Source organism: Leuciscus leuciscus (assembly GCF_965113295.1).
Source record: "Leuciscus leuciscus genome assembly, chromosome: 5".
In the NCBI taxonomy this organism is placed as follows: Eukaryota; Metazoa; Chordata; class Actinopteri; order Cypriniformes; family Leuciscidae; genus Leuciscus; species Leuciscus leuciscus.
The window spans coordinates 19,768,929-19,796,766 of NC_138729.1; the positions used below are offsets into that span (position 1 = coordinate 19,768,929).

Genomic DNA, 27,838 nt, shown 5'->3' on the forward strand with positions numbered 1-27,838 from the left:
GACAGAAAATGTTTCGGAAAAAGTTTGTCATAGGCTAAATGACGAGTTCTCGGGTGATGAAATATAGGCTGCGATGTTGGATATTGTGGGGTGTAAAAGGTCCCAGGGCCTCTTGAAATATCTCGAACTGATATAGTTAATCAGATTCTCCAGACAAATGTAAACATCTTCAGCAAAGAAAACGACGATGCATCATACAAAAGTAGAGCTCGCCTATGTCAGTGAGCTGTGCTCTCATCTCTACCTACTATAGGCGCATAGGCGCATTCCGAGCAATACAAACTTCCCGAGGGGATGCAGTAAAGGAGGCGGTGTAGAAACAATGAGAAAGTAGCTGAAGTGGGCAAGAACTGACATTAATTTGAGACTAACACCGAATTTGGATCCGTGAACTTTAAACAATGGAATATTGTATGATTTTCCATGTATTCCTGTCTCCAGAGGTTTGATTGTGAAGCTGCATGTTTCTGCTGTGGCTCTTCCCTTCTGGCTCGTGTCGTGTAGCGTCAGAACAGAAGAGATCCGCCAACATCAGGAAGTTAAAGACTAATCAGCGAACTGCCCGTTAATTCACCAATGTTAAGGTAAGGGGGATACAAACATTTTATATTTGTCTTTCGGACTGCGTGTTATTGTTCTCAATTCAATTGTGTCGCATCTTGGTTTGACATCGTCGAAAATCACGCCGAACAAAAGAGATCATTTACTTTTAGCTGTAACTGTTAGTGGTGGGATGGTACAACTTTACTAAAGCATTCAGAGAAACAGAACAAGCGAAGAGAGATGTGAGCGAGAGGAATTTACTGCCTCTCATAGTCTCTTAAATATCCAACTAAACTCTATTATCTAAAATAAAACTGCTTTCTGAATTAAACTTTGGTTAACCGTGACTGTGTTCAATTTTTGGAGGTATGAGAAGATCTTCTCGACAATAACTCGAGACGCCGGTAGACTTTTTAAGATTTCTGATTAAATTAACTTAAGTTATTATCAAAGTTGGCTTTTCTAACCAAACAGTACAATAAAATAAATATGGTTTTCTGAACATGACACTTTGGTAATATGTTTCATATGTAGCCTACTACCATAGCACATAATGATTTGCGGATAAATATTTCACCAACCAAAAAGTAGCCTACCATGGGATTATTGTGGTTTTTGGGGATGGTAACATGACAATACCATTATGTTTTTGGACATGTACCATTTGTTGATGTACCTTACCAATGTATATGCACCATTATACCACCGATTGATGTACCGGATTCACTGTATTATGGGAGTTCTACAATAAAAGTACGAGAATCTGCCAACGAAAACACCATATTGATAAAGTAGAGGATAGCCAGTAACTAATTACATAGGCTATAAGATTGGTTGAATAGGGTGAAGGTTTTTGAGGATGAATACAGTGAAGGATTCTTGTCAGCTTTCAAACTTTTTTGAAGGCAGCATTTGGTCAAATAGCCATTTGAAAGTCCATTGAGCCATTGAAAGTCTGTCACCGTTTCTAGGGACTTGGTTCCATCTTCATTCAGAGGTAGAGAACCTCTTCATCCCTTTTTAGGACCATGTTAATTCCCCAGCAGGAGAGCCTTTGTGTCCACATCTCACAGCAACAGGCTCTGACATTCTTCAGGCCCCTTAAGAATCCATGGCACTTTCCTATTTGGTTTGCTGTCTCCTTTTTTGGGGAAATCATGCGGTGTGATTAAATTAAGCTTGAGCTCATTCTTTGTGTTTCTTAGATCTGAAACATTCTGGCCATTCAGGTAAACACTTGGGTAGCTCACAATTCAGCTTGATAATCAAGCAATCATTCTTGAGGACTGAATACACAAGTCTATTGCAACAAAAAAAGCTGTATACAGAAGACATGCTGTATGTGTATACATATTTGGAGATTCCCTGGGACAACAAGCTTTGACATGGTGTTGTGATTGCCTACCATTTAAATTTTAACTGATAAAACAGTGCTTGATGCGAAGTGAAAAGACTTTAACCTGACAAAATCATTCATTTATTAAATTCATATATCACCTGCCTTCACACTCACAGTACTGTCATTGAAGGCTTCAAGGAAACCCTTACCTGTCATCATGTACTCAGCCTTAGTTTACTTAGGAGTTTGTTTTTTTTTAGTCTGAAATGTCATGCCTTTCTTGTTTAGATTAGGATTTCATTGAGAAGTAGAGTTTGTTCTTTCACATTCTTTATTTTACCATCTTACATGCCTGTGCAAACAGGCATTTGCTACTTACACAATCTTGTGGTATCACAGGACCTGTCATAACACAGACTAGGTGAAAGTTTCATATAGCTTGCAGCAATGTCCCGTGATAGTCAATGTGAAATGACTCAAACACTTAGTGAATTGGTGGCTAATTCATATGTAAATATACGATCTCATTTAATAAAAAAATCCTAGATTTTTAGAGAAAGTAGAAGAATGTTCACCCCCTTAACAAAATTGCCACTCCTTGTTTTTTTATGGATTATTGCTGTATTTAATATAAATTATTTATCCATGTACATCTTTATACTTGATAAAATGTACCCTCCCTCTTATAACAACATCTCTTTTATTCTCTGATGACGTGTTTATTGGTGTGAGGGTGAGGGTGGGACAACCTGTAACTCACATGAGATTAAAACAATAGCAAACCACATTTATCCAATCAATTCCCGATAGGGCTGAGCAAAATGGCAAAAAAACAACAAACAACAACAATTTTTTATTTTTATTATATAGCCTATATATATATATATATATATATATATATATATGTATATCAGTCAATATCGATATTATCATGATAAATGTTAAATCTTTATTTCTTTCTAGTTTAAAGGCAGATTTTTGCTCCTTAGTGAAAGTTGTAGAAGCCAGACTTTGTGGTTTTCTCATCAAAACACGATAAACACTTGCCAAACATGTGAACAAATGCAAAAAACATTTGTTTACTCAAATATACATCACAATAAGGAAGAATCTTCCATTTAGGGGTGGGCAATCTTCCCAAAATTTCATATTACAATCTTATAACAAACAATACGATCTACGATCTGAATTGCGATCTTCCCAAATTTGGGATGTACTATCAAGAATATCCAGACTGGAACAAGCCTATGGACTTATCTGTTTGCACAATTTAAAACACAGTATTGCATTAAACAATCAGTTGTCAAAATAGTTATTAAATTCTGAGTTAAACTTTAAAACACTGCATAGTCTTCACTGTATAAATTAAATATAGATTGCTTCTTATTAAAACTACTAAAGTTATTCAGTCAAGAGCAGTGATTTTATCTTTGTCTTTTGACACAGATTGACACAGATATCAGCTGGTACATTAGGCTTTAAGTCCGAATGCATGGATCTAATATAATGACACACATCTGATTTCTTTCCCCAACTATTTATTCACTTAAGACATAACTGACTGTCTTTATGTAAATACTCGCCAAGATGGAGATGGACATATTTTTGTGTATATCTGACCATTTAGGTCTGCGCCTGAAACCCCACAGACAGTATACAGTTTTCAGTAAACTGAACAAAGTATTCTTTGCTCGTACGTGTTCAGCTCCATCTCTCAACGCGCACACAGAAAGCACGTGGGGATCAGTCTCTTTCGCAGTTTAATGTGCTTTTAATAACTCTTTTTAAAATAAAGCATGTCCCACAGTAGACTGCATATTAAGACAGTCACGTTTCATGATTTGACAACGTTAAGCTTAGGCTTTTAAGGAGGGGCGGAAGTACACTGTTTTAAAGGGGATGAACGGCATGCGGCCCAATGATGTATCTTGATTATCACGTTTTCATTATTTTTTGGAAGCCAAAATCGAAACCAAAACTAAAATTTGATTCATCGCACATCCCTACTGCTGCTGAATTGTTTTTTTAATGCATCACCACGCATGAAAGACACATGATAGAGACACATGATACAATTTGGCCAGTCAGCACAGTCATCTAGTAGGCAGTCATTACTGTATTTTAACATTATTACGAGGACATAAAAGATCATGATCTCTACTATTCGCTTAGAAGCAGATCATGGACGTCTTCAAGATTTATCATGATATTGAATCATCAGATCGCCCACCCCTACTTCCATTTCATGCCGACTTAATGCAGCGTTTCTCAGAAATTGCTTACTGCATCTTTAAATACTGTGTTGTTTATGGCTCTAACATGTCTTCCACCTCAGTTTCAGTCCTCAGAGTTTCACTCCTAAACTTCTCCCTTGAAGTAGGGTCATTGCTTTTTTTCACTTTAAACAATTTATTTAAAAAAAATAAAAACACTTTAAAAGAATAATTGTTCATGAGTTATGAAAAAAACACTTTCGAATGTTAGGTCGAAAATTTGACCTAACCCAGCTGGGTAAAAACAACCCAGTGCTGGGTTGCCAAAATGGCCCAATTTATAGTTTTTAATCATTTTTTAGAGTGTGCTGTGTGCAAGATTTTACAGAGAGAGCTTTATGTATTCAAAACCACATTTCCTTGTTTCTGTTCCAGAGGTCAGTGTGCTGATTCAGAGCTCTTGAGCAATGTAGATTTATGGTCTTGATTATAACTTTCTAAACAAATGTTCCTTATTTCTCTTCATAGATTTGTTAATACTGTGTCAGTACATGGATACTTTCCAGATGGTTCAAGTTCTCAGGAGTTGCAGTTTGAAGAGATGTGGGGCTGATTTAGCTGTGATGATAACACCCATGGCCCTTCACTGACGTGCTGCTTGACCTCAACAGAGAAGAAAGCGTTTCCTCTCAAGTGCCGGCATCAAGGTTCTGCAGAATGTGTCACGTCATAGTCACATGCCGCTCTATGTTATGGACCTTGATGAGCATTGTGGTGGCATTTGCCGAGCTGGTGGCATTTATGAGCGCTGAATGGCTCGTGGGAAATCCAGATGGTTCTGAATTCAACTTCACCATCACCGCTTCTCAACGCAGCGACCAGCGCACCCTGGGTATATATAACCGCTGCATCAAGATGGCACAGCAGAAGGTGGTCCAGTGTGGGCCCTACGCCACAGACTTTATGGAAATAGCCAGTGGCTTCTGGCAGGCAACTGTTATATTTCTAGTCATCGGAATCTTCCTCCTGTCTGTTGTGGGCATCCTTTCGGTTTTCAGCATGTGCTTCCAGAGTATCTTGAAGAAGAGCATATTCAACGTGTGTGGCCTGCTTCAGGGAATAGCAGGTAAGGTGGGAAAGTATACAGAAGCACTGCTTTCCTAGATTCTTGGCAGTCTTTTGTGGTGGCCATCTTTAGCTTAAAACCACAATCAATTAAACAGAAAATTAGGGAGTGTGTTTAAGTGAGACACTCAAGTTACCCCACAGAATGCTCTGAACTCACAGATTCAAGGGTTTGACATTCCTCTGGTGACCTCAAAGACCATGCTATCTAATTATGAGCTTCAGGACTCTCATCATCCTATTACAGAAAAGACAGTCTAAATATTACGGCATTGGAAATGTTACTTCAGTGTCTCTCTGGTGTCTCCAATGTTTATAAAACCTTGTTAAGCTTGTCCTATTTCTGATTTAAAACAGAACTTGATCTCCGGCATACAGAGGCACAATGTTTGAAAATCTCAAACATTTTAAACATAAGTGTCTTTCTTACTTGTAACCAAATAAATGTATAAAAGCCTTAAGAAAAATATATACATTCTTCTTTTAGTTTAAAAAATAAGAAAATGGTGGTTGATTATATTCTTAAAGGATTAGTTCACCCAAAAATGAAAATTCTGTCATTAATTACTCAACCTTATGTCGTTCCAAACCTGTAAGACTTTCATTCATCTTCAGAACACAAATGAAGACATTTTTGATGAAATCTGAGAGCTTTCTGTCCCTCCATTGACAGCTATGCAACTACCACTTTGATGCTTCAAAAAGTTCATGAACAGATCGTAAAAGGAATCCATATAAATTGAATGGTTTAGTCCAAATTTTGAAGAGACTCGATCGCTTTATATGATGAACAGATTTAATTTAGGATTTAAGCTCAACCAAACCTGAATGATGTGCGAGAACAAACCTCATTGGTTCTCGCGGAAGCTCAAATGTGCTGCTTAACACGAGAATGAACCTCATTGGTTCTCGCACGTCAAACGAACATCCTTGAGCTTCAGTTTACCACAACTGATGTGATGTGTGAGTTGATGAATTTTTATATAAAGCAATTAAATCGATAGAAAATTTGGACTAAACCGCTCAATTCATATGGTGTGGCAAGCAGGACGAGGTCGAGAGCTGTGATTGCTAATAAACGCCACACGTTTCATATCTATCACGGAGGAGATTCAGAAGCATAAAAGCAGGGGTGATGACAGTGAAGGACGAGAGAGGACCAGGCCTGGTCTATTTTACATTATGTTTTGTTTATGTGTGCGGCAGTCTATTTATTTTATAATTAAAGTATGGTCTTAAATGTTTGCCAGTTCCCGCCTCCTCCTTCCCTAATCAACATACATTTGTTACAATTAGTTTTACGATCTCTTTGAACTTTTTGAAGCGTCAAAGTGGTAGTTGCGTACAGTAGCTGTCTATGAAGGGACAGAAAGCTCTCAGATTTCATCAAAAAGATATTTATTTGTGTTCCGAAGATGAACGAAAATCTTACGGGTTTGGAACGACATGAGGGTGAGTAATTAATGACAGAATTTTCCTTTTTGGTTGAACTATCCTTTTAAAGTCGCACTCGCAATTAGGCCTGTCGCGATAATTAAATAACCGTCTGATCGCGATTATTTGATCTAACCGCGATTGTTTCAGACAACCGTGATTATTGCGCTCTTTTATAGACCTACGGCACAAGGGGGAGTCATGAAGCAAAATAAATAGACAAGCAGTCAAGCACTAATTACGTTTTCTAGCAATATATTCAAAGTCATCTGAAGCCATTCCATAGCTTAATGTGAGGGACAGTAGTATATTTACATTGTTAAATTAAAGTTCACAAACTCGTCTGCAGCTGTCAATCATTCCGTTCAGCATTCAAACTCTGCAGCTGTCAATCATTCCGTTCAGCATTCAAACAGCGCGCGTCGTCCGGTTACGACAGGATACACGGTAAAACTTTCTCCAATGTGACATTGACGTCAGGGCTGGACTGGTAATCTGGCATACCGGGCAAATGCCCGGTGGGCCGACGTGCTTTTTGGGCCGATACATCTTATACTTTTTTTTTCTTTTTTCTTTTTTTACGGCCCATAAAACTCATACATCGGCGGCCCATTCGTTTTGTTTTGTTTAATTGACGGCGCTGGGTTAGTGCCGGTGTAATGCATTGGTCAAAAAAAAGTAAGCGTTAGTTTTTTTTTCCACTGACAGACCGGCCCATGAAACGCGTAGATCAGCGGCCCATTGGTTGTTTTCTTGATTGACACTGGGCTGGCCCAATCACATCTTTAAACACCTCCCCCTTTGGGCTTTGATTGTGCGTGCAATGTCAGTGTGTATCTGTCAAAATAGTCTGAGACATGGAGAAGAAACGCAAGGAATGTGCAGAGAAATAGCGTGAAAAATAGACACAGGCCCTTCAAGCAGACGCTGTAAAATGTGTCAAAATATATGTTTTCTGCAGCAGCAGGACCTTCATCAGCTCCCGTGGCTGATGAGGAGGAAAGTGAGGAGGATCAGGAGAGAGATGAGAAAGGGTAGTCTGCGGTAAGCAGAACTACGTTCAAAACACTTTGGCTATGAGTGTAGAAACCCATTACCTAGTTACGCATTATTTCCACATCTGCATAGTTGACGATTACAGAAATTTACTAGAAGTTTAAAGACACGCGTTTTTATCCATGTTTTCCGCCAAAATAAAAGCTTGATGCAGTTTCCGTCAAAATAAAAGATCATGTGCTTATCTCTTTCAAGTTTAGAAATTAGTACAAAACTAATTATGAAAGTTTTCTTTATTTTTCAGTGCATTTGTTTTACAATATATGGCTATTAGGCTACTGTCATGAGATTAATATTATAATTATTATTATGTAGTAGTGTAATATAGACAGACACTGTTACTAAAATAAGTTTGATTTTTTCTTTGTTTAATTTGCACACTGAATATGGGTTGGAGCTTTTAATTTCGAACCCTCAAACTGCACCAGATTGATGAATATAACATTAAAATGCACAAAATTTTCTTAGGGGGAGCCTGCCCCCAAACCCCCCTAGAAGGACTGAGGTCCACCCACCACAGTTTTACCAAAAATTCTGTGAGAAACACTAGTATTGCTATGCCAATGCAGCTTATAGCTTGTTTTTTGGATGCATCACTGTGGAGTATAGTTCAATTGTATTAATAAATTACAATTTTGTACTTATTTCATCTGTTAACTCTCACTCGTTTATACTCACTCATTACATGGCATTTGTGGTTTTAATGAATAGGAGTTGAACAAAAACATATTCAAGGGCGTGCAAAGATGGGTGGTGTTTATGATCATATGTGGGCCAGTCTGGGCCAAAATGCCAGGGCCGATTTTCTGTCCCAGTCCAGCCCTGATTGACGTTATAATGCTTGATCTGTAGATAAAGGGCTGTGGATTTGCATAAAATGACTTTATTTTGCTGGAGTTTTTTGCTGTTTCTAAATGACTCGCTCGCTACCGTGTGCCTACACAGCACAAGGACTATGAATTGGCATCAGACGCACAATAACTGGAGTTTAAAACTGTGAAGAAACAAATGATCAATAAACTGTTGGACTGATATACACTAGGATTTGTGCCCTCGACATTTCTTCGCTTTGTGCCGTGAACTTTTAAATGCGCACTTGTGCATCGCTGCGACTCCATGTTGCATTAAGCACATCATTCTGCACCCGCGATGCGCATACGCGCTTTGTTCCGCTCTGTTTTGAAGCGTATCATATTATCATGGTTTGTGCACATTTGTTTTTATTAACATGTTTAGATTTTATTAAATTACTGTGCAGATGTTTTCAAAAATTACTTTTTGCTGCTGATTTATACACTCACTAAGTTTAATAAACAAATTGTCATAGCTATTGAATATAGCCTATTTATTTAATATTTAAAGGTGTTAACTGTAAACTTACACTGCAAAATGATAACTTACAAAGGATTAAATTCATCACAATTATTTAATGAATGAAGCACAAAGCCCTAAAACAGACAATTAATCAGCATAATTGCCAAAGCCCTAACACAGACAATTAATCGTCAAAGCCCTAAAACTGACAATTAATCGGCATAACCGCAATTATTTTTTAGACAATTAATCGTCAGCCAAATTTCATAATCGTGACAGGCCTACTCGCAATGAAACAGAAGTAGCGACAGATCTTTGCTTCTGTATTTTGATGTACAAGGGGGTGTAATGGATTATCAAAATAGGAAACATAGGGTGGGGACTTGATTCTTTCCTTTGGCTGTTTATCAGATTTTGAGATGTGGGATTTGATTGCTAAAATAAATCCGCTCTTACAGCAAGTTGTGGATGGATGAGTTTAAGCCGACTAAATAATTGGAGAATTCCGGCATTTGTCACTAGAGCGAAGTCTGATGACATTCTGATTAAAAAATATGAGGTAAATAAAATAAAAATGAAACATGCATGAATGAATTGTTCACAATCTATTGCATGGATTTAGAAAAAAAAAGATAGAAATAATTTTCATTTCATGCCGGCTTGAATGCTTTGTGAATACCGCCCTAGGAATCCAACCTCCTTTTGTTACCATTTCTCAAAGCAGCTCAAAGGAACAGAGCTGTAATGTTGATTGTGGCAGGGCACTCTGAGTCACAATACCAACAGATCAGTCTTGATAATGCACCTTACTTGAGTCATGTCTGGAAACACTAGAACAATAAAGAATTGCGGTACAATAAAAATATTGTGGTTCATTTTATAGAAGACCAAGACCAACAACAGGCACAAGTAAATTACATAGCTCTTGTATAATTTAATTGAAAGATTTACGACACGGTGATTGAGTAATTTGGGAATAGTGAGTGCGTGACTTCAGCATGACTTCAGAGACAGGATCTCACTTGCCTATTTAGAGTAAGAACACGGAATAAAATAGAGGGATCACAGTGACTGGCTCTGTTTGGTATGAAGATTAGATCAGCAAGAGTTCTTGCCTTGACTTTTAAACAGTACTTACAATTAAATCACAGAGTTTAAGGCAAATATCTATTTAAAGCATAATCAAATAGCTCATTAGAGGCACAAAATGACATTGAATTGAAATCGTGACTCATGGCTCACCCTTAGTTATTACAGGGAAAACGTTCATGTTGTAAAGATATTCTGATGATGTTATCACACAGTTCAAAAGGGCTACAGGGTTGTTGTCAGGACAAACAAGGCTAAGTCTCAGTTTCTAGTTTTGTATGAGCATGTCTCTGCGGAAAGAGCAACTTTAAAGAGAAAAATTAGGGTAGCATTCAGTTTCCAATCCTATATATGTGTGTGTGTGTGTGTGTGTGTGTGTGTGTGTGTGTGTGTGTGTGTCACGGTTATTCGGCACATTTCGGTATGTGCTGTTTTGGGGGAAAAAGGACTAATGTTAAATAAAAATAAAGAAAATAAGAAAAAATAATCAAAAACTACAATGAATATTATAGCACAAATAAATACAATAGAGCAAAGATACAAATAAAATAAACAGTGCTTTTCAGGTTTTTCAGGTAGATCTAACAGCATTTTACAGGTACAGAAATTGAATAAAGTAATAAAATGTAATCAAATCACATATATTTGTTGAAATAATAAAATAATATATAATTCAAGCAAGTGATCTATGAACAAACCCCTTCTGTAAAAATTTGAATATTTGTGAATATTAGTGCTACCGAAGTGGAGATTAGATCAATGCATTTTAATTGAAAGCAAACATATAAAAACACATGTAGTTGTGTATTTTGGTCACATGGTCTGAAAGAAGACTACCCAACCCAAAACCTAAAAATTGACCAGTGCATAGAAAAGTTTTTTTTTACTTTTGTCCACGTCTTGCCTTAATCATCATTCAAATTCTATGAGAATTGAGAAGTCCACACACCATGGATTTAACAATAATGACGGATTAATGATATTGACATTTTTTATGAAAGATAAAAACATTGCCAGTCAGAATTTACCTTGAGCATTTAAGGTAGCAGACAACATAACTGCATACACACACTTACAAAACATTATAGGTATCATTATACTGTATATATACATAATACATTATATATTATAGTTATCAATTTTGATGTAAGCGGACTGTTGAAATGAATGATTAAATCTATCCTTCTTTAAAATGTGACAACATCCTAGTATTGTACTGGCGAGAACATCCACTCCTGTTTTCTTTGGAAAATGTAAAAGTGTAGGTTTTCATGCCATTATTAGACATTCATGTAATGGATGTGTTTCTATTTGTTTGTTTGAAGTGGTTGTCTTTGTAATTACAGCATTCCCGTTCTCCTCTTTGCAGGTCTATTCCTCATTCTAGGTCTGATGCTCTATCCTGCAGGCTGGGGCTCTAAGAAGGTGGTTGACTACTGTGGCCAGGATGCTTCGCCATACAAAGTGGGCTTGTGTTCTCTGGGCTGGGCCTTCTACACAGCCATAGGAGGCACTGTTCTCACTTTTCTCTGTGCCATGTTTTCAGCCCAGGCTGAGATCGCCACCTCCAACGACAAGGTGCAGGATGAGATTGAAGAGGGACGGAGTCTCATTTGTGTGCTGTGAGCCAAAACCACTCAAATGAAAGAGAAACATTTGTGTTCCATGTTTACTGCTTAAAATTACTGTTGCATAAATGGGAATGTAGTTCAGACCTTCTGTCGGTCTGCTGAACAAAGACTTTACAAATGTATTTGCTTTTGCTTTCTTACTCTTATCTCATCCTATCGCTGTATCGCCATAGCAAAATATACGAATCGCTAATTATTCCTAGGAAAAATAACTAAACTAAAACTTTTTAAACTAACAAATGCATTTTTTAACATTGTGTTTATAAGCAAATGCTTTTTATCAGTATTTTGATTTTTACTCAATTTTACATGGGATTTTTTTTAAATAATGGATGGAACAATGCTGTAAGCAATTTTGTTTATGGAATGATATACTGAAAATAAGTGTAGTCTCTGAATGATATCTGAAATAACTGCCCTGTATCTGTGATCTCTTTAAACTGTAAAATAAAAATGGATTCTTTGTTTAGCCAATCAGAAGGCGATTGATGTGCTTTTTGTAATAGCATGATCCTGCAATACAGGGCCGCCGCCGCAGTCTTTTGGCGCTTTTCCACTGTGTGGTACGACTCGGGCTCGCTTTACTTTGGCTCAGTTTGCAGTTTAGTACCGCTTGCGATTATAGACTTATCGTTATAGTTGCGCCGCCATCTCGTCTACTTACCACGATACTGCCATTTCTTTTGACGCTGGTAGTGACGATTCTCTCTGACCAATCAGAGATCTGCAGTGTTTGCACGTCACATTTGAGTATCGATACCATGGACTGTAAAAAAATATGGACATAGTGTCCGTGACATCACCCGTAGATTTCTGAAGAGCATTTTTGAAGCCTAAAGTGGGCGGAGCTGGTCGTCGCCATCTTGGCAGCACGTCACTGCGCGTCATTCCCGGTTAACTGAAAATGGGCAAAGAGGCGGGACGTGAGTGGAGCTGAGGTGCCTGGTTGCTGAAACCAAGCATGCCTAGCTCAACGTGATCAAGTTGTCTATAGATGGAAGATACTGTACTGAAGACTAATAGAAGACAGATACTGAGACTAAACTGTTTATAAACGTAAACAGTTGTCATGAGTCTGAATTAACGTAATTCGTTACTTAATGACTTGCATCTCAAACAAACAATTTGAAGCAAATCAATTAAAATCAATCAACCCAAATTTATGAGTGTGTATTTGGATGTGTCCTGATTATAACGTTACTTGTCAACGTTAACTATATAATGTTATCACCACTTTACATTAGTTAGCGTATGAACAGCTTACGTTAAATACTGTAATTCCCCAGACTATGCTGATTCATTACTACTCCCAAAGGTCGTAATAAATGTATTTTAGCTTAAAGCTACTCTGTGTAATTTTTTAAGTTGATTCTTAGCAAAAAACACTTTCTTTCAAAATGATATGTGCTCATTAATGTGTAATTACTTCTACCAACTAATCAAGTATTCTCGTAAGCGTAGAATCTGCCATTTAGAATACATACGAGTGAGTCGCTCGAATGGCGGCAGCCATGTTGCGCCTCCATCTTGAAAATACATTAGCCAAAGAGGGACATACCTGGAAATTCAAGCTTCGCCTTTCACGTTTTTACACTCAGTGGCACCGTGACGAATGCGAGGGGGAGATTACTCGCGACTGCCGGCAGATTTGAAATAATACAGCCACCGAAGGAGTTAAAACGCCCTTGGAATGGGAGGGGCTAGAAAGTAATATTCAGTGGGTAGTCATAAGCCGCGTTTCCACCGACATTACCCAGAACAATTTGTCCCAGGAACTTTTTTTGCCCCAGACCGGTTGCTTTCTGCGTTTACACCGCGGTCTAAAGTACCGGGAAGGTAAACTGCGCGCAACTGCTCCTCCCAGTCTGCGAAGGACAGTAATCAGTTTTGAGCGCCACATTTAAGTATTGAGGAGATTCAAACTGTGCTGCAGTTATGTATTGGTTTACTAACGAGGTAATTAACAAAACAAAATAGATGAGCACTGATACTAAAGCGTGTTCAGAAAGCTTGTATGCGTATAAAATTAGACAACGTATATGTTATCAGTTATTGTGAGAAGCCTGGGACGAACGCGCAAAAAAATACGCAAATACGCTTAAAAAAAGCCTGAACCCCGTCTATCAATCATAAATAGTGACAGTCTTGTAAATAGTTGTTTGTTACTAACCTCAAAGCGCTATTTCAATCCTGTTATAGTAAATTTGTAACATGGTTTGGAGCCTTGCAATAGATGACAATGTGTAAACATAATGACTTAATAATAAAAGCTGTGGCAGAAAAGAGACGAGCACTGATAAAGCGTGTTCAGTAAGCTCGTAATGCTAACGTTAGATATAAAATTTGTATGTTATCAGCTATTGCGGACATTGACCGTGAGATGGCTGGGACGAACGCGCAGAAAGTTTCCTCTTCCACAAATACCCTTAATAAAGCCTGAAACTCGTCGCCAGTCCACCAGTTTTTTTTTATTAAATTCCATATTTGCAGACAGACAACTCTTACTGCATGAAGCCACGACACGAACCGCAATAGATTTTTTAAAAAGGGAGGTTAAAAATAAATAAATGCTGCGTGGAGTCATCCAACCAAAATGCGGCGTGAACACAGCCTGTGCAGCGCACAAGTCCCACCCCTGAAAGTTCCTGAACTTTGAAAAAGTACTACCTCATGAGCAGGGACTATCGGAGGGGGAAATATTTACCCGGAACTTCATTTAGACCCTGGTTCCTGCGGTGTAAACACATCGAGTACCAGCCCAAAGTTCCTAGTTCCTGGGGAAGGTTCCTGCGGTGGAAACGCGGCTATAAACAATTTCAACGCTAGATGGGAGAAAATCCTACACAGTGTAGCTTTAAAAAAGGTGGTGGACATCACAGTCCTCATTCTGTTCCATTGTAGCCTAATGTCTATTTTTGAGTAGCCTAATTACAGGCCTATCTCCTACACATATTTCTGAGGACATGTCAACAATTAAAACAAATACTTCCAATATATTCGTGTGTTGGTAAATGTTTAGCTATTTATGAAATGCAGGCGTAACATTATATGACAACATTTCAGACTGTTTTATATGGTTTCAGCCTACAGGTAATCACAGTCTGTCGGATTCTGGAGTGTAATAAAGTTTTAACTAAAATTATAAATAATAAATAAATGATTTGAAATAAAATTAATAAATGAAATGATATTAGGCACTGGGACGGTTTGCAGCCGAGTGTGAAGCGGCTGGGATGAGAATCAGCACCTCCAAATCCGAGGCCATGGTTCTCAGTCGGAAAAGGGTGGTTTGCCCGCTTCAGGTTGGTGGAGAGTTCCTGCCTCAAGTGGAGGAGTTCAAGTATCTTGGGGTCTTGTTCACGAGTGAGGGAAGGATGGAACGGGAGATTGACAGACGGATCGGTGCAGCTTCTGCAGTAATGCGGTCGCTGTACCGGTCTGTCGTGGTGAAGAAGGAGCTGAGCCGTAAGGCGAAGCTCTCAATTTACCGGTCAATCTACGTTCCTACTCTCACCTATGGTCATGAGCTGTGGGTTATGACCGAAAGGACAAGATCCCGGATACAGGCGGCCGAAATGAGCTTTCTCCGCAGGGTGGCTGGGCGATCCCTTAGAGATAGGGTGAGAAGCTCAGTCACTCGGGAGGAGCTCAGAGTAGAGCCGCTGCTCCTCCACATCGAGAGGGGCCAGCTGAGGTGGCTCGGGCATCTTTTCCGGATGCCTCCTGGACGCCTTCCTGGGAAGGTGTTCCGGGCATGTCCCACCGGGAGGAGACCCCGGGGAAGACCTAGGACACGCTGGACGGACTATGTCTCCCGGCTGGCCTGGGAACGCCTCGGTGTCCCCCCGGAAGAGCTGGAGGAAGTGTCTAGGGAGAGGGAAGTCTGGGCATCCCTGCTTAGACTGCTGCCCCCGCGACCCGGCCCCGGATAAGCGGAAGAAGATGGATGGATGGATGGATGGAAATGATATTAGAATTTCACTCACCAAAAAAAGGGTGCCCAGACTTCTTGGACAGTCTGTTAGAATTAACCCACTGCCAGCCATATTATTATAATTGTGAAATAATACTGAAAAAAGCACAAACACAGAAGAGATGCCAAGTTTAGTGGCTGGAATGAATTATTATTATTATTACAGTCAATGGAATTAGCTGACAAACGGCCAATGACAACAGTGGCAATCCACCTGTCACTCAAGTGGCCACGCCCTTAATTATGCAGAAGTTTAAGGCTTAATATAATTTAAACGGATGAGTTATAAAAAATGCACTCCCCTCACAGTTGTCATGAAGGGCAGAATTAGCTGTATAGACCAAAACCACTTTTTGTACCAGGCTGTAAAAAAAAATTCTCCATTTTAACATGGGGGAGATACAGATTTGTCTCCCTTTTGTCTCTAGCGGCCAGTCGATGAATTGCAGTTTAAGTAAATTCCGTGTTGGTTGGCTTTCAGAGAGACCTCGGGAGGTTGCTGCTTGATCGATACTGCTCGCTTGGAACCTCAACCGAGGTGGTACTAAAAAGTTCCAGGTAACGTTAACGTTACTAGGAACTGTACACAGGGGAAACCCTCAAAAATGGAGCCGAACCGAGCTGTGGAAAAGCGTTATTTTTGTAAGTTATGCACTAGCAGTTTATACTATTTTATAGCACTTACTGTTCAATTCTGTATTTGTGTTATTATTTTTCAGGCATGATTTACTGTTTTAATTATCTAGATTTATTCGATATATTCTCCTAACCAACCCCTAAATGGCCATTGTTGGCACATGTTCTTTCTTACGTCAAAAATAAGGTGGAAAGATAATAAAAAAAATGTCTTTACACCTGGTTTTTATTCAGGTTTAAATCAGGTCTCCTCTGATGGAGTAGAATTGGCTAGGTGGCACTGCCTCAAAAAAACTAGGGTCCTGGAAACTTAATGCTATCCTAGAATTTAAAAAAGGCGGTTGCTAACAAGTGGCTAAATGGGATTAGAGAGGCTGTCGAGGAGATTAAACGTCATCACGCCGAACAGGTATCCGTTCCACCTGCACGATCCGTTTCACGCATACACTACAACATACGATGTTTTGGCTCTTTCAAAAGGGGCCTAAAGACATCTTTTCAGCATAAATTAAATAAATAACTCATATAAACCATAACATGCACAAAGTAAATACAGGTAGGTCTCACAAAATAAGAATATTGTGGAAGTTTGTCAATTTCAATAATTCAAATGTAAAATGTGAAACTCATACATAAATTCATTAGACACTATGCAAAATATTTCTATTATGTGTGTTAATTTTGATTACTACGGCTAATATCTAAAGAAAACCCAAAATTCAGTATCTCACAAAATTAGAATATCACAAACTTGGTTTTGTCCTCTTTACTACATATGTCTAATCCGGGTTTATGTCTTCTCAATGATGATTCTGATCTCTGTATAAGTGCACCGCAAAAGAGAATGTTGTTTGCTGGGTTTACAGCTGCAAAGAAGACAATAATACAGAATTGGTTTACTCCGCACATGTGTGCAAAAACATATTGGATTCATAGCTTACATAAAATAGTGACTTGTGAATGTACAACAGCACGAATTAACAAGGCTAAACCTACCATTGATGCATGGCAATGTTTTTCTTCCAACATATTGGACTATATAAAAGAATGACGTACTCGGTTACTAACGTAACCTCGGTTCTCTCTAGAGAGGAAACGAGTACTGCGTAAATCTTACGCTAGGGGAAAACCTCTTTTCCGCGAGATACTGAAGCCAAAAAATTATCCTTAATTTTGAAATAATGTAAAACGCGTTGCGGCAGCATGCAGACACAGGCGAGACGGCTTGTGCGCCTATTGGCTGCCCTGCGGCAACTGCAGCAGCCTATCGATAAGGCCCACTCGTGACGTCAGCTCCAATGGGGGCGCTTCGCGCCCAATACGTCACGTCCCGCCAGAATGGGCGTGGTCTAGGGCTATAAACATAGCTTCGAGAGGCTAGCTCACTGGTTTTTCATCGCCGAAGCGAACCAGAGCGTGTGCAGGCACGGCAAGATACGCAGTACTCGTTTCCTCTCTAGAGAGAACCGAGGTTACGTTAGTAACCGAGTACGTTCTCTTACGAGAGGTACTCTCGTACTGCGTAAATCTTACGCTAGGGGAAACAGTGTAAAACGCCGTGCATGCTAAGATCCAGCACCAAAGTCCCAAGGGCAAGTGCCCGGGCTCATATAGTACATGATCATAATGGACTCACAGAGAGCCCAGGAAAGAGTGGCTAGAATAGCATCATTCCTGTAATAATATAACATCTTATAAGGAGCAGTTATACTGATGATGTGTCGTACAGTCAGGGCGACCCCCGGCCTGGACTGACGAATATAGTGGGTCTTACACACTGCCCATAGAGCTGCGCGATCCAACAGCGAGCATTTGCTCAAGCAGTTTCAGTATTCTGGCCCGAACACATCAGGGCAGACAGTACCGATTTTAGACCGAAAGCAGCTTAGCCTGCAAGGCGGGAACCTCTAGGTTATAAAACCTTATAAATGTAGACGGGGAGGCCCAGCCTGCCGCAATACAGATATCTTGCAAGGCAATCCCACTAGACCAAGCCCACGACGAGGCCACGCCTCTCGTGGAGTGTGCTCTGACTCCAAATGGGCACTGTAAGCCCTTAGAGGTATAAGCCAGCGCTATAGCATCAACTATCCAACTGGATAGGCTCTGTTTCGACACGGCAAGTCCCTTAGAACGTCCGTAGAGTGAAAACAAAGAGCTGCTCTGTCTGTCTGAAAACAGACGTGCGAGACACATAAGCTCTTAATGCTCTGACTGGGCAAAGGAAGCTTGCGTCTCCTTCCTCGTCAGAGACCGGTAAGGCTGACAGGGAATGACCTGTGCCCTAAACGGTGTGTTGAGGGATTTTGGAACATAACCGTGCTTAGGTTTGAGTATAACTCTTGAGTCATTAGGCCCAAACTCCATACACGTCGCGCTTACTGAGAGCGCGTGTAAGTCCCCTGTGCGCTTCACTGAAGCGAGAGCCAGAAGAAACACTGTCTTGAAAGACAGGTGTTTAAGATCAATCGTCTGTAAAGGCTCGAATGGGTCACCTTTCATGGCTTCCAGCACTGTAGAAAGGTTCCATACAGGGACTGAGGGAGGCCTGGGAGGATTCAGTCTCTTAGCTCCTCTAAGGAAGACGATGACTAAATCGTTCCTTCCTACTGACTGACCCAGCGTTGTTTTTGAGAACGCTGCTATGGCCGCCACATACACTTTGAGCGTGGAAGGGGTCCTGCCCTTGTCCAACAGCTCTTGTAGGAAGGAGAGAACCTCCGTCACCCCACAGTCTAGGGGCGACACGCCACGAGCTGTGCATCAGCTGGAGAACACTGACCATTTCGAGGAATAGAGACGTCGCATAGACGGAGCTCTAGCCTGCGTGATCGTGTTTAACACTCCGCTTGGGGAGGTCAGCGGGTACCCGTTGATGGCCCAAACATGAAGGGACCACAGCTCTGGGCGCGGATGCCAAAACGAGCCCTTGGCCTGAGAGAGGAGGTCCCTCCTCACTGGCACTGGCCATGGGGCAGTGCTTGCTAGCTGCATCAGAACTGGGAACCAGGGTTGGTTTTTCCAGAACGGCGCTACGAGTAGCACTGAGCATCCTTCTCTGATCCGTTCTATCACCTGAGGCAGGAGAAAGACGGGAGGAAAGGCATAGAGCGGGCGGCGGGGCCATACGTGAGCCAGCGCGTCCCTGCTCTTGGAGAAAAATTCCAGACAGTGAGCGTTTTCTTGAGACGTGAACAGGTCTACTTCCGCTCTGCCGAATTTCTTCCACAGCAGCTGGACTGTCTGTGGGTGTAGAGGCCATTCGCCTGTCGGAACATTGTTTCTGGACAGTCTGTCCGGTCCTACGTTCAGGAGCCCTGGCACATGCGCTGCTCTCGGCGAGAGCAGGTTGCGCTGAGCCCACACCAGGAGGCGTTCTGTCAGCCTGTGCAGGTTTCGGGACCTGAGGCCGCCCTGGCGATTTATGTAGGACACCACTGACATGTTGTCCGAGCGGACCAGGACGTGGTGTCCTCGTATTTAGGGACAAAAACGCGTCAGTGCGTTGTCTACTGCCAACATTTCGAGGCAGTTTATGTGTAGAAGCTTCTCCCGTTCTGACCATTGGCCGAAGAACGGTCTGCCCTTGAGCAGTGCTCCCCATCCCAAGGTGGAGGCGTCCGTAGACACTACCTTCACACTCGAGGAAGTCCCCAGGCTAACACCTGATTGGTACAAGTCGTTTGCTTTCCCAGGTTTCAGAGCTGCGATGCATTTCTGATTGACCTTGAGACGAAGCAGACCGGAAGCCCACGCTCGGCGCGGTACTCGCGCTTTCAGCCAGAACTGTAGCGGGCGCATGCGAAGCAAGCCCAACTGAAGTACTGATGATGCTGAGGCCATGAGACCTAGCATCCTCTGAAATTTCCTGAGCGGGACAGATGCGCCGCAGCGGAAAGAGCTCGCTGCGCGCTGAATGTCTAGTACGCGCTCTGGTGACAGTCGCGCTATCATAGACAGCGAGTCCAGTTCTGTGCCCAGAAAAGATATTATCTGTCTGGGAGACGGAGAACTCTTCGCCCAATTGACCCAGATTCTCGAGGTGATCGAGCAAAATGGTCCTGTGCTCTATGAGCACCGAGTGAGATTGAGCTAGAATCAGCCAATCGTCCAAGTAGTTCAATACTCGCATGCCCTGTAGTCTGAGGGGTGCGAGCGGCTAGAGACAAGCCGAACGGTAGGACTGAGCACTGATATGCCTGGCCCTCGAAGGCGAATCTCAAACGTCGCCTGTGACGTGACGCTATTTGTATTTGAAAATATGCGTCTTTCAGATCTATTGACACAAACCAATCTCCTCGGCGAATGTGCGTGAGGGTTTTTCTGGTCGTGAGCATTCCGAACTGTTGCTTCGCAAGCACTCTGTTCAGTTGCCTTAGATCTAGTATGGGTCTGAGACCCCCGTCTTTTTTCAGTACCAGGAAGTATCTGCTGTATAGCCCTCCTTCACTCTGAGCTTGAGATAAAGGCTCTATGGCCCCTTTGCTCAACAGTTTCAAAATTTCGGCTCGAAGTAGGTGGTGCTACTTCTGTTTTTACCGTAGCTTCGACGCGCGTCACATAGCGGCGAGGGCGTCGGCGAAACTGTAGCGAATAGCCTCTTTCTATAATGTCTAGCACCCACTTCAAAACCCCCGGGTAGCCTTGCCCATGCATCTGCACGAATGGCTAGGGGCTGAATGCGGAGCGCGCTCTGGTCGCTCAGCGACAGAGGGGCTTCGGTGTGCTGTAACATAAGCGTCGCGCTTCGAGGCAGGGGGCGCGCTGATAACAGCGGGCAGATTGCCCGCGCTCGACTCCTTTGCGGTGGTCAACCGAGAGGGGAGGGCTGGGCGAGTCCCGTAGGACCTGTCATGTCTATGTGTGAATGTGGGCGCGGGATAGCGGGCACATTTACAACACTAAGAGCATTGTCCGCCTGAGCAGAGCGAATGCACGTTGGTTTTGTTTTTACAGAAACCTTGAGATATGCGGAACGTAGTGTTTGTGGGCACTGGGCACATTTACCACGTTTAATGCGCAATCGACCTGGGTCGATTTCATGTGCGCGAGCCCTGTGTGACGGGCTGTGTTTGTGTGTAGGAATTTCGTCTACATTCGTAACACCATCGGCCGTGGCCGGGACACCAGAAAATACACTCTTATGGGATTTATCTGGGTAGCCGTAAAAGCGGCGTTTGTGTGCAGGCAAGCGGGCTATTTCGCCGACTTGTTTACTGCAGAATACACTGGAACAGTCGCATTTACTGGAACTGAACGAGCGAGAAGTTGCCATAGAAACAGAAAGCGTCAACATGCTGGCGTTTGTTTGCAGGCGTGCGTGTATTACAGCAGGCTTGTTCACTGCAATATTGACATTTCCAGTCGTCTGAACTTCAGAGGCGGAAACCATAGAAACAGAGTTTGGGTGCAGGCGAACGGGTTGTACCACGCGCTCGTTGGCTGCAAAATACACATCTGCAGTCGCCTTTTCAGGGAACTGCCAGAGCGAGAATTGACGGCAAAAAGTGTGTTTTGCCGGTAGACCCGGGATTCGATCGCGGGTCTCTCGCGTGAAAATCTGACGATCTACCACTGGACCACAGAGGAAGACACATAGACATTCAGTAGCGCGAGTATTATCAAAGAGCGTCAACATGCTGGCGTTTGTTTGCAGGCGTGCGTGCAAACAACAGGCTCGCTCACTGCAATATTGACATTTCCAGTCACCTGAACTTAAGAGGGGAATGAGAAATGTGTCAGGAGTGGAGGTCGGCCCGGCCGCAGCAGGGCTAAAAACACCCTTTTCTCCTTTCGCCAGTGACGCACGGGAACCATAGAAACGGTGTTTGGGTGCAGGCGAGCGGGTTGTACAGCGCGCTCGTTGGCTGCAAAATGCACATCTGCAGTCGCCTTTCAGGGAACTGACAGAGCGAAGCATTGGCGGCATAATATATCTGCCGTTAGACCGGGATTCGAACCCCGGTCCCTCGTGCGAAAAACTTAAGATTCCGCCACTGAGCCACAGGGGGGGAACACAAAGGTGTATAGATGCATGAGCATATAAGAGAGCGTCAACATGTTTTCTTCGGCGTTTGCTTGCAAGCGTGCGTGTTACAACAGGCTCGTTTGCTGCAATATTGATATTTCCAGTCGCCTAATCAGGGAACTGAGTTGTCTTTTCGCCGGTGAGTGACGCGTGAATGGGGCGCAAGGGCAGGGTAGCTTTCTTGTAACGTAAAGAAAAACTAACCCCGATCGTCCGCTTCCAGCCTCCCTTGTGAACGGCGCAGTTTGCGCGGCTCGAACAGAGGGAGAGAGAAAGCTAGCCCCGTGACCGTCCGCTCCTGACATCCCCTGTGAACGGCGCGGTTTGCGCGGCTCGAACAGAGGGAGAGCAGGTATCATCCCCCAAGCAGGCAAGGCAAGCGGGCGCACCGGCGAGCTTTGCGGGTTGGGGGGGGCGGAGGAGCAGTCTCGGAGAAGGATGCCAGGTGAGTCCTCAGAGTCACCAGGCAGTAACTGGCTCGCAGTGAGGGCGGTCGCCGTCAGCGAGCGCGAGAGCTGCGTGATCCTCAGGAAAGGGGCGTCTTGAAAAAGACGCCCGGCTCTTTTAGTGCAATGAGAGTGTGTGTCGCGGCGGCGAGCACACACACATACACAAAACACAGTAGCAGAGAAAGGATATAACGCCGGATAGCGCAGCAGGAAGGCGACTGAAGGCGGCGCGGCCAGCGGCTTCAGAGTGTCGACTCGTCCCGCTGAAAGGCTTTTTCAGACGGCGCGGCTTCTCTCCGGATCCAGCGATGCGAGAGCTTCGCTGAAGAGATGAAAAATCAGTGAGCTAGCCTCTCGAAGCTATGTTTATAGCCCTAGACCACGCCCATTCTGGCGGGACGTGACGTATTGGGCGCGAAGCGCCCCCATTGGAGCTGACGTCACGAGTGGGCCTTATCGATAGGCTGCTGCAGTTGCCGCAGGGCAGCCAATAGGCGCACAAGCCGTCTCGCCTGTGTCTGCATGCTGCCGCAACGCGTTTTACATTATTTCAAAATTAAGGATAATTTTTTGGCTTCAGTATCTCGCGGAAAAGAGGTTTTCCCCTAGCGTAAGATTTACGCAGTACGAGAGTACCTCTCGTAAGAGAACTAGCCTATATAAGGTTTTTATTTTTTTTTATTTTTTTTTTTCTCAGTCTTTCATATGTGACCCTGGACCACAAAACCAGTCTTATGGGTAATTTTTTTTAAATTGAGATTTATACATCATCTGAAAGCTGAATACATAATCTTTCCATTGATGTATGGTTTGTTAGGATAGGACAATATTTGGCCGAGATACAACTATTTGAAAATCTGGAATCTGAGGGTACAGAAAAATCGAAATATTGAGAAAATCGCCTTTAAAGTTGTCCATTTCTATTGGCGATAGTGCTGTATCCATTCACAAAAATAAATGTTTTATATATTTAAGGTGGGAAATTTACAAAATATCTTCATGGAACATGATCTTTACTTAATATCCTAATGATTTTTGGCATAAAAGAAAAATTAATAATTTTGACCCATACAATGTTTTGTTGGCTATTGCCACAAATATACCCGGGCAACATAAGACTGGTTTTGTGATCCAGGGTCACATATTATTAAATTAGGGCTGGGCGATATGGACCAAAAGTCATATGACGATATATTTAGGCTGAATATCTATATACGATATATCCCGATATTTTTTCGCAAAGTGAGAGAAAATGTTCAGTCAAAGTCAAAGCCAAATATGACGTCACAAGTAGTTTTATTGAAACCAACTATTTCAGTGAACAGTTGCAAAATCAAATGAATAAATAATAAACAGGTTTCTTCACCTAAGTTAGGGCTGCACGATTATGACAAAAATCATAATTGCCGATTATTCCCTTCGAATTGTAATTGCGATTGATTAATTATGATTATCAAAGTTTACATTCAATATATACAGTATAGGCTATAAACAAATTTTGTGTAAACATGTTATAATTTGCCTATATATATATACACTCACCTAAAGGATTATTAGGAACACCTGTTCAATTTCTCATTAATGCAATTATCTAATCAACCAATCACATGGCAGTTGCTTCAATGCATTTAGGGGTGTGGTCCTGGTCAAGACAATCTCCTGAACTCCAAACTGAATGTCAGAATGGGAAAGAAAGGTGATTTAAGCAATTTTGAGCGTGGCATGGTTGTTGGTGCCAGACGGGCCGGTCTGAGTAAAAGGGAAAAACATCCATTATGCGGCAGTCCTGTGGGCGAAAATGCCTTGTTGATGCTAGAGGTCAGAGGAGAATGGGCCGACTGATTCAAGCTGATAGAAGAGCAACTTTGACTGAAATAACCACTCGTTACAACCGAGGTATGCAGCAAAGCATTTGTGAAGCCACAACACGCACAACCTTGAGGCGGATGGGCTACAACAGCAGAAGACCCCACCGGGTACCACTCATCTCCACTACAAATAGGAAAAAGAGGCTACAATTTGCACGAGCTCACCAAAATTGGACAGTTGAAGACTGGAAAAATGTTGCCTGGTCTGATGAGTCTCGATTTCTGTTGAGACATTCAGATGGTAGAGTCAGAATTTGGCGTAAACAGAATGAGAACATGGATCCATCATGCCTTGTTACCACTGTACAGGCTGGTGGTGTAATGGTGTGGGGGATGTTTTCTTGGCACACTTTAGGCCCCTTAGTGCCAATTGGGCATCGTTTAAATGCCACGGCCTACCTGAGCATTGTTTCTGACCATGTCCATCCCTTTATGACCACCATGTACCCATCCTCTGATGGCTTCTTCCAGCAGGATAATGCACCATGTCACAAAGCTCGAATCATTTCAAATTGGTTTCTTGAATATGACAATGAGTTCACTGTACTAAAATGGCCCCCACAGTCACCAGATCTCAACCCAATAGAGCATCTTTGGGATGTGGTGGAACGGGAGCTTCGTGCCCTGGATGTGCATCCCACAAATCTCCATCAACTGCAAGATGCTATCCTATCAATATGGGCCAACATTTCTAAAGAATGCTTTCAGCACCTTGTTGAATCAATGCCACGTAGAATTAAGGCAGTTCTGAAGGCGAAAGGGGGTCAAACACAGTATTAGTATGGTGTTCCTAATAATCCTTTAGGTGAGTGTATATACATACATAACATAAATTGTAAGAATATGACTAATAGTAAAGACTAATACTAATAAATAAACATTAGGCCTATGCTAAAGTTATTAAATGGCAGTCCCAAACTAGTTGTTAATACAATGTTGGTATATGAGCCACTACAGTCATTTAAAAATATAAAAAATAACACAAAGAAAAATAGTGGCATTTTGGGGTTAATATGGAAAGGACAGTTACCATGGTGAATAATATTAACAATAACTGTTAATGAAACATGGAAACTGCTCCTGGTGAATAGAATGAAAATCATACCTGCATTACTTTTATTTCGTGTAATTTACAACGTAACGGCGTTGCATGCTCGTAGTTTCTTTTGCACTTGATCAGTGAGGCGATACAGCGCGCGCGCCGCCGCATTTGCGCGTGCAATTGAAGAGTGTGCGCTACGAGAACAGGATAACGGCTGACAGGACAAGAAAGTCCGTTTTTCTGAGGTGAAAAACTTTATCTCAGCGTACACTTATGTCACTGCCTGGTAGTTCCTATTGTGCTGTTTTTTTTGAAGTAGTCATGATTCGCCTCTCATAACATAACATGCTCTAAACACGCACGCAGAGTGGAAAAGGAGGCGCGGGGAGCAAGGATCACGGCGCAAATTTGAACTATATCGATATGCGATATGGTCTAATTCCATATCGCATTTAAAAAATATATCGATATATTTTTTATATCGATATATCGCCCAGCCCTATGTTAAATTATGGATGATATGTCTGTTGCTCCCCCTTGCCTGTCTGTTTGTTTGAATGGATGCTATTTCTAAATAAATTAGAATATCGCATACAACCAATAAAAAAATATGTTATCATTTGCGCATATGTGCGTTTTCTACTGCGTCTACTACGCATGCGTGAAGCGGATCGACCAGGTGGAACGGATCGTGTACCGACCTTTACAGTCTATGGTACCGACATATGCTTTTACAGCCTCATTGTGGTTATAATTGTACTCTTATAAAGTATTCTAACTCAAACTTTCTGGGGAAAAGTCTTTTAGATAAAAACTGAGTTGTCGGAAGCTTAGTGATGGTGACGTTGAAATCGTGGGACCGTGGTGTAGTTAGTTTTTTACTTCTGGTGGCTGCATTTAGGCTTCAAAATTCATATAAGTTGTGTTCATCTGTGATAATTATTGTGATGGGCAAAATGTAAGTATCATAAACTTGTTGATCACAGAGCTTGTTTTTTTGCAATAATCAAAAACTTGATGGGAAAAAATCATATTGGGTTTTTCTCGAAGGAACCAGTGTGACGCTAACTGCCGGTTGGCCTACAAAGTGACGTCATTCCCGCACCACTCTGCGTTCACACCATGTCATTCTACTCAAAGCTGTTCTCGTCCTCAGACATGGAATTATGCGTTTCTATGGCAACAGTATCATCAGCACCCAAAAAGGTGTGTTCTACCTGAAGTGATGCTGTGCAGACCTACAGTATATGTGTGTATGACATCAAAGTAGCCTACCTTGAGAGCGATTGGAGAGAATCGTTCTTGCTGTATTTTGATGTCATACACCGATCGGTCTGCGCAACGTCACTTCAAGTAGAACATATCTCGACCTGCAGCTGTCACGTGCTTCAAGTAGGAGCTCTCAGAAAATTCCCATAATACAAGTTGTAATTACGAGTTCTATAAAGATGTGAACGCTTATTAATAGTTGGAATCTCGTATTTAGCACATTGTGTTAATGCACCAATAAGGTGAACTTATAAACTGTTTTTTGTTTTTTTGGACTGGCGTCTCAGCTTTTCACCGCTGGAGGGAGCTGAGAACATCAAAAGTTTCTGGTTTGATGGCCTCGCCCACTCATCTGGTAACTCCTATTACTGTCCTGCAGAGACCTATACTTGCTCCTGGTACAGGTAGGCATATGAGAGGGGGCGTGCTTAAACCAAAAGGTCGATGGGCCCCATTGACGTCCATAGTATGGAAAAAAAAAATGAATGGGGCCAATCAACTGTTTGGTTACCCATATTTTTCAAAATATATTTTGTGTTAAGCAGAAGAAAGAAACTCATAGAGGTTTGTAACAACTTGAGGGTGAGTAAATGATGACAGAATTTTCATTTTGGGTGAACTATCCTTTTAATTAATTAATTAATAATTGTTAATTAAAATGTATGTAACATTTGAAGCTTGGGAGCACAGACTTAAGTTTGGTCTCATTTTAAAGAAGACCCTTGGCAGATTATTGAAAAAAATTTCAAAAGTGGTACAGAAAAAGTTCATGATAAATTATTTATGAAAATTATTTTATATAAAATAGTACAGTACTAGTGCAGTACAG

At 41.8% G+C, this 27,838-nt stretch overlaps 1 protein-coding gene across 1 annotated transcript; it reads left to right on the forward strand.

Annotated features, from left to right (window-relative positions):
* The first annotated feature begins 267 nt into the window (after nucleotides 1-267).
* lhfpl2b (LHFPL tetraspan subfamily member 2b) lies at nucleotides 268-12,218 on the forward strand. Its single transcript, XM_082168696.1, has 3 exons — nucleotides 268-584; nucleotides 4,624-5,221; nucleotides 11,483-12,218. The coding sequence occupies exons 2-3, from the start codon at nucleotides 4,813-4,815 to the stop codon at nucleotides 11,737-11,739; spliced, it is 666 nt and encodes a 221-aa protein (XP_082024822.1). The 5' UTR covers nucleotides 268-584; nucleotides 4,624-4,812; the 3' UTR covers nucleotides 11,740-12,218.
* Nucleotides 12,219-27,838: the final 15,620 nt, after the last annotated feature.

What these genes read in the sequence shown, in the direction of transcription:
- lhfpl2b (XM_082168696.1), top strand. Translation starts at nt 4,813, where the DNA reads ATGTGTCACGTCATAGTCACATGCCGCTCTATGTTATGGACCTTGATG. An exon ending in CCTGCTTCAGGGAATAGCAG is followed by an intron (nt 5,222 to 11,482) that starts GTAAGGTGGGAA and finishes TCCTCTTTGCAG; the next exon opens with GTCTATTCCTCATTCTAGGT.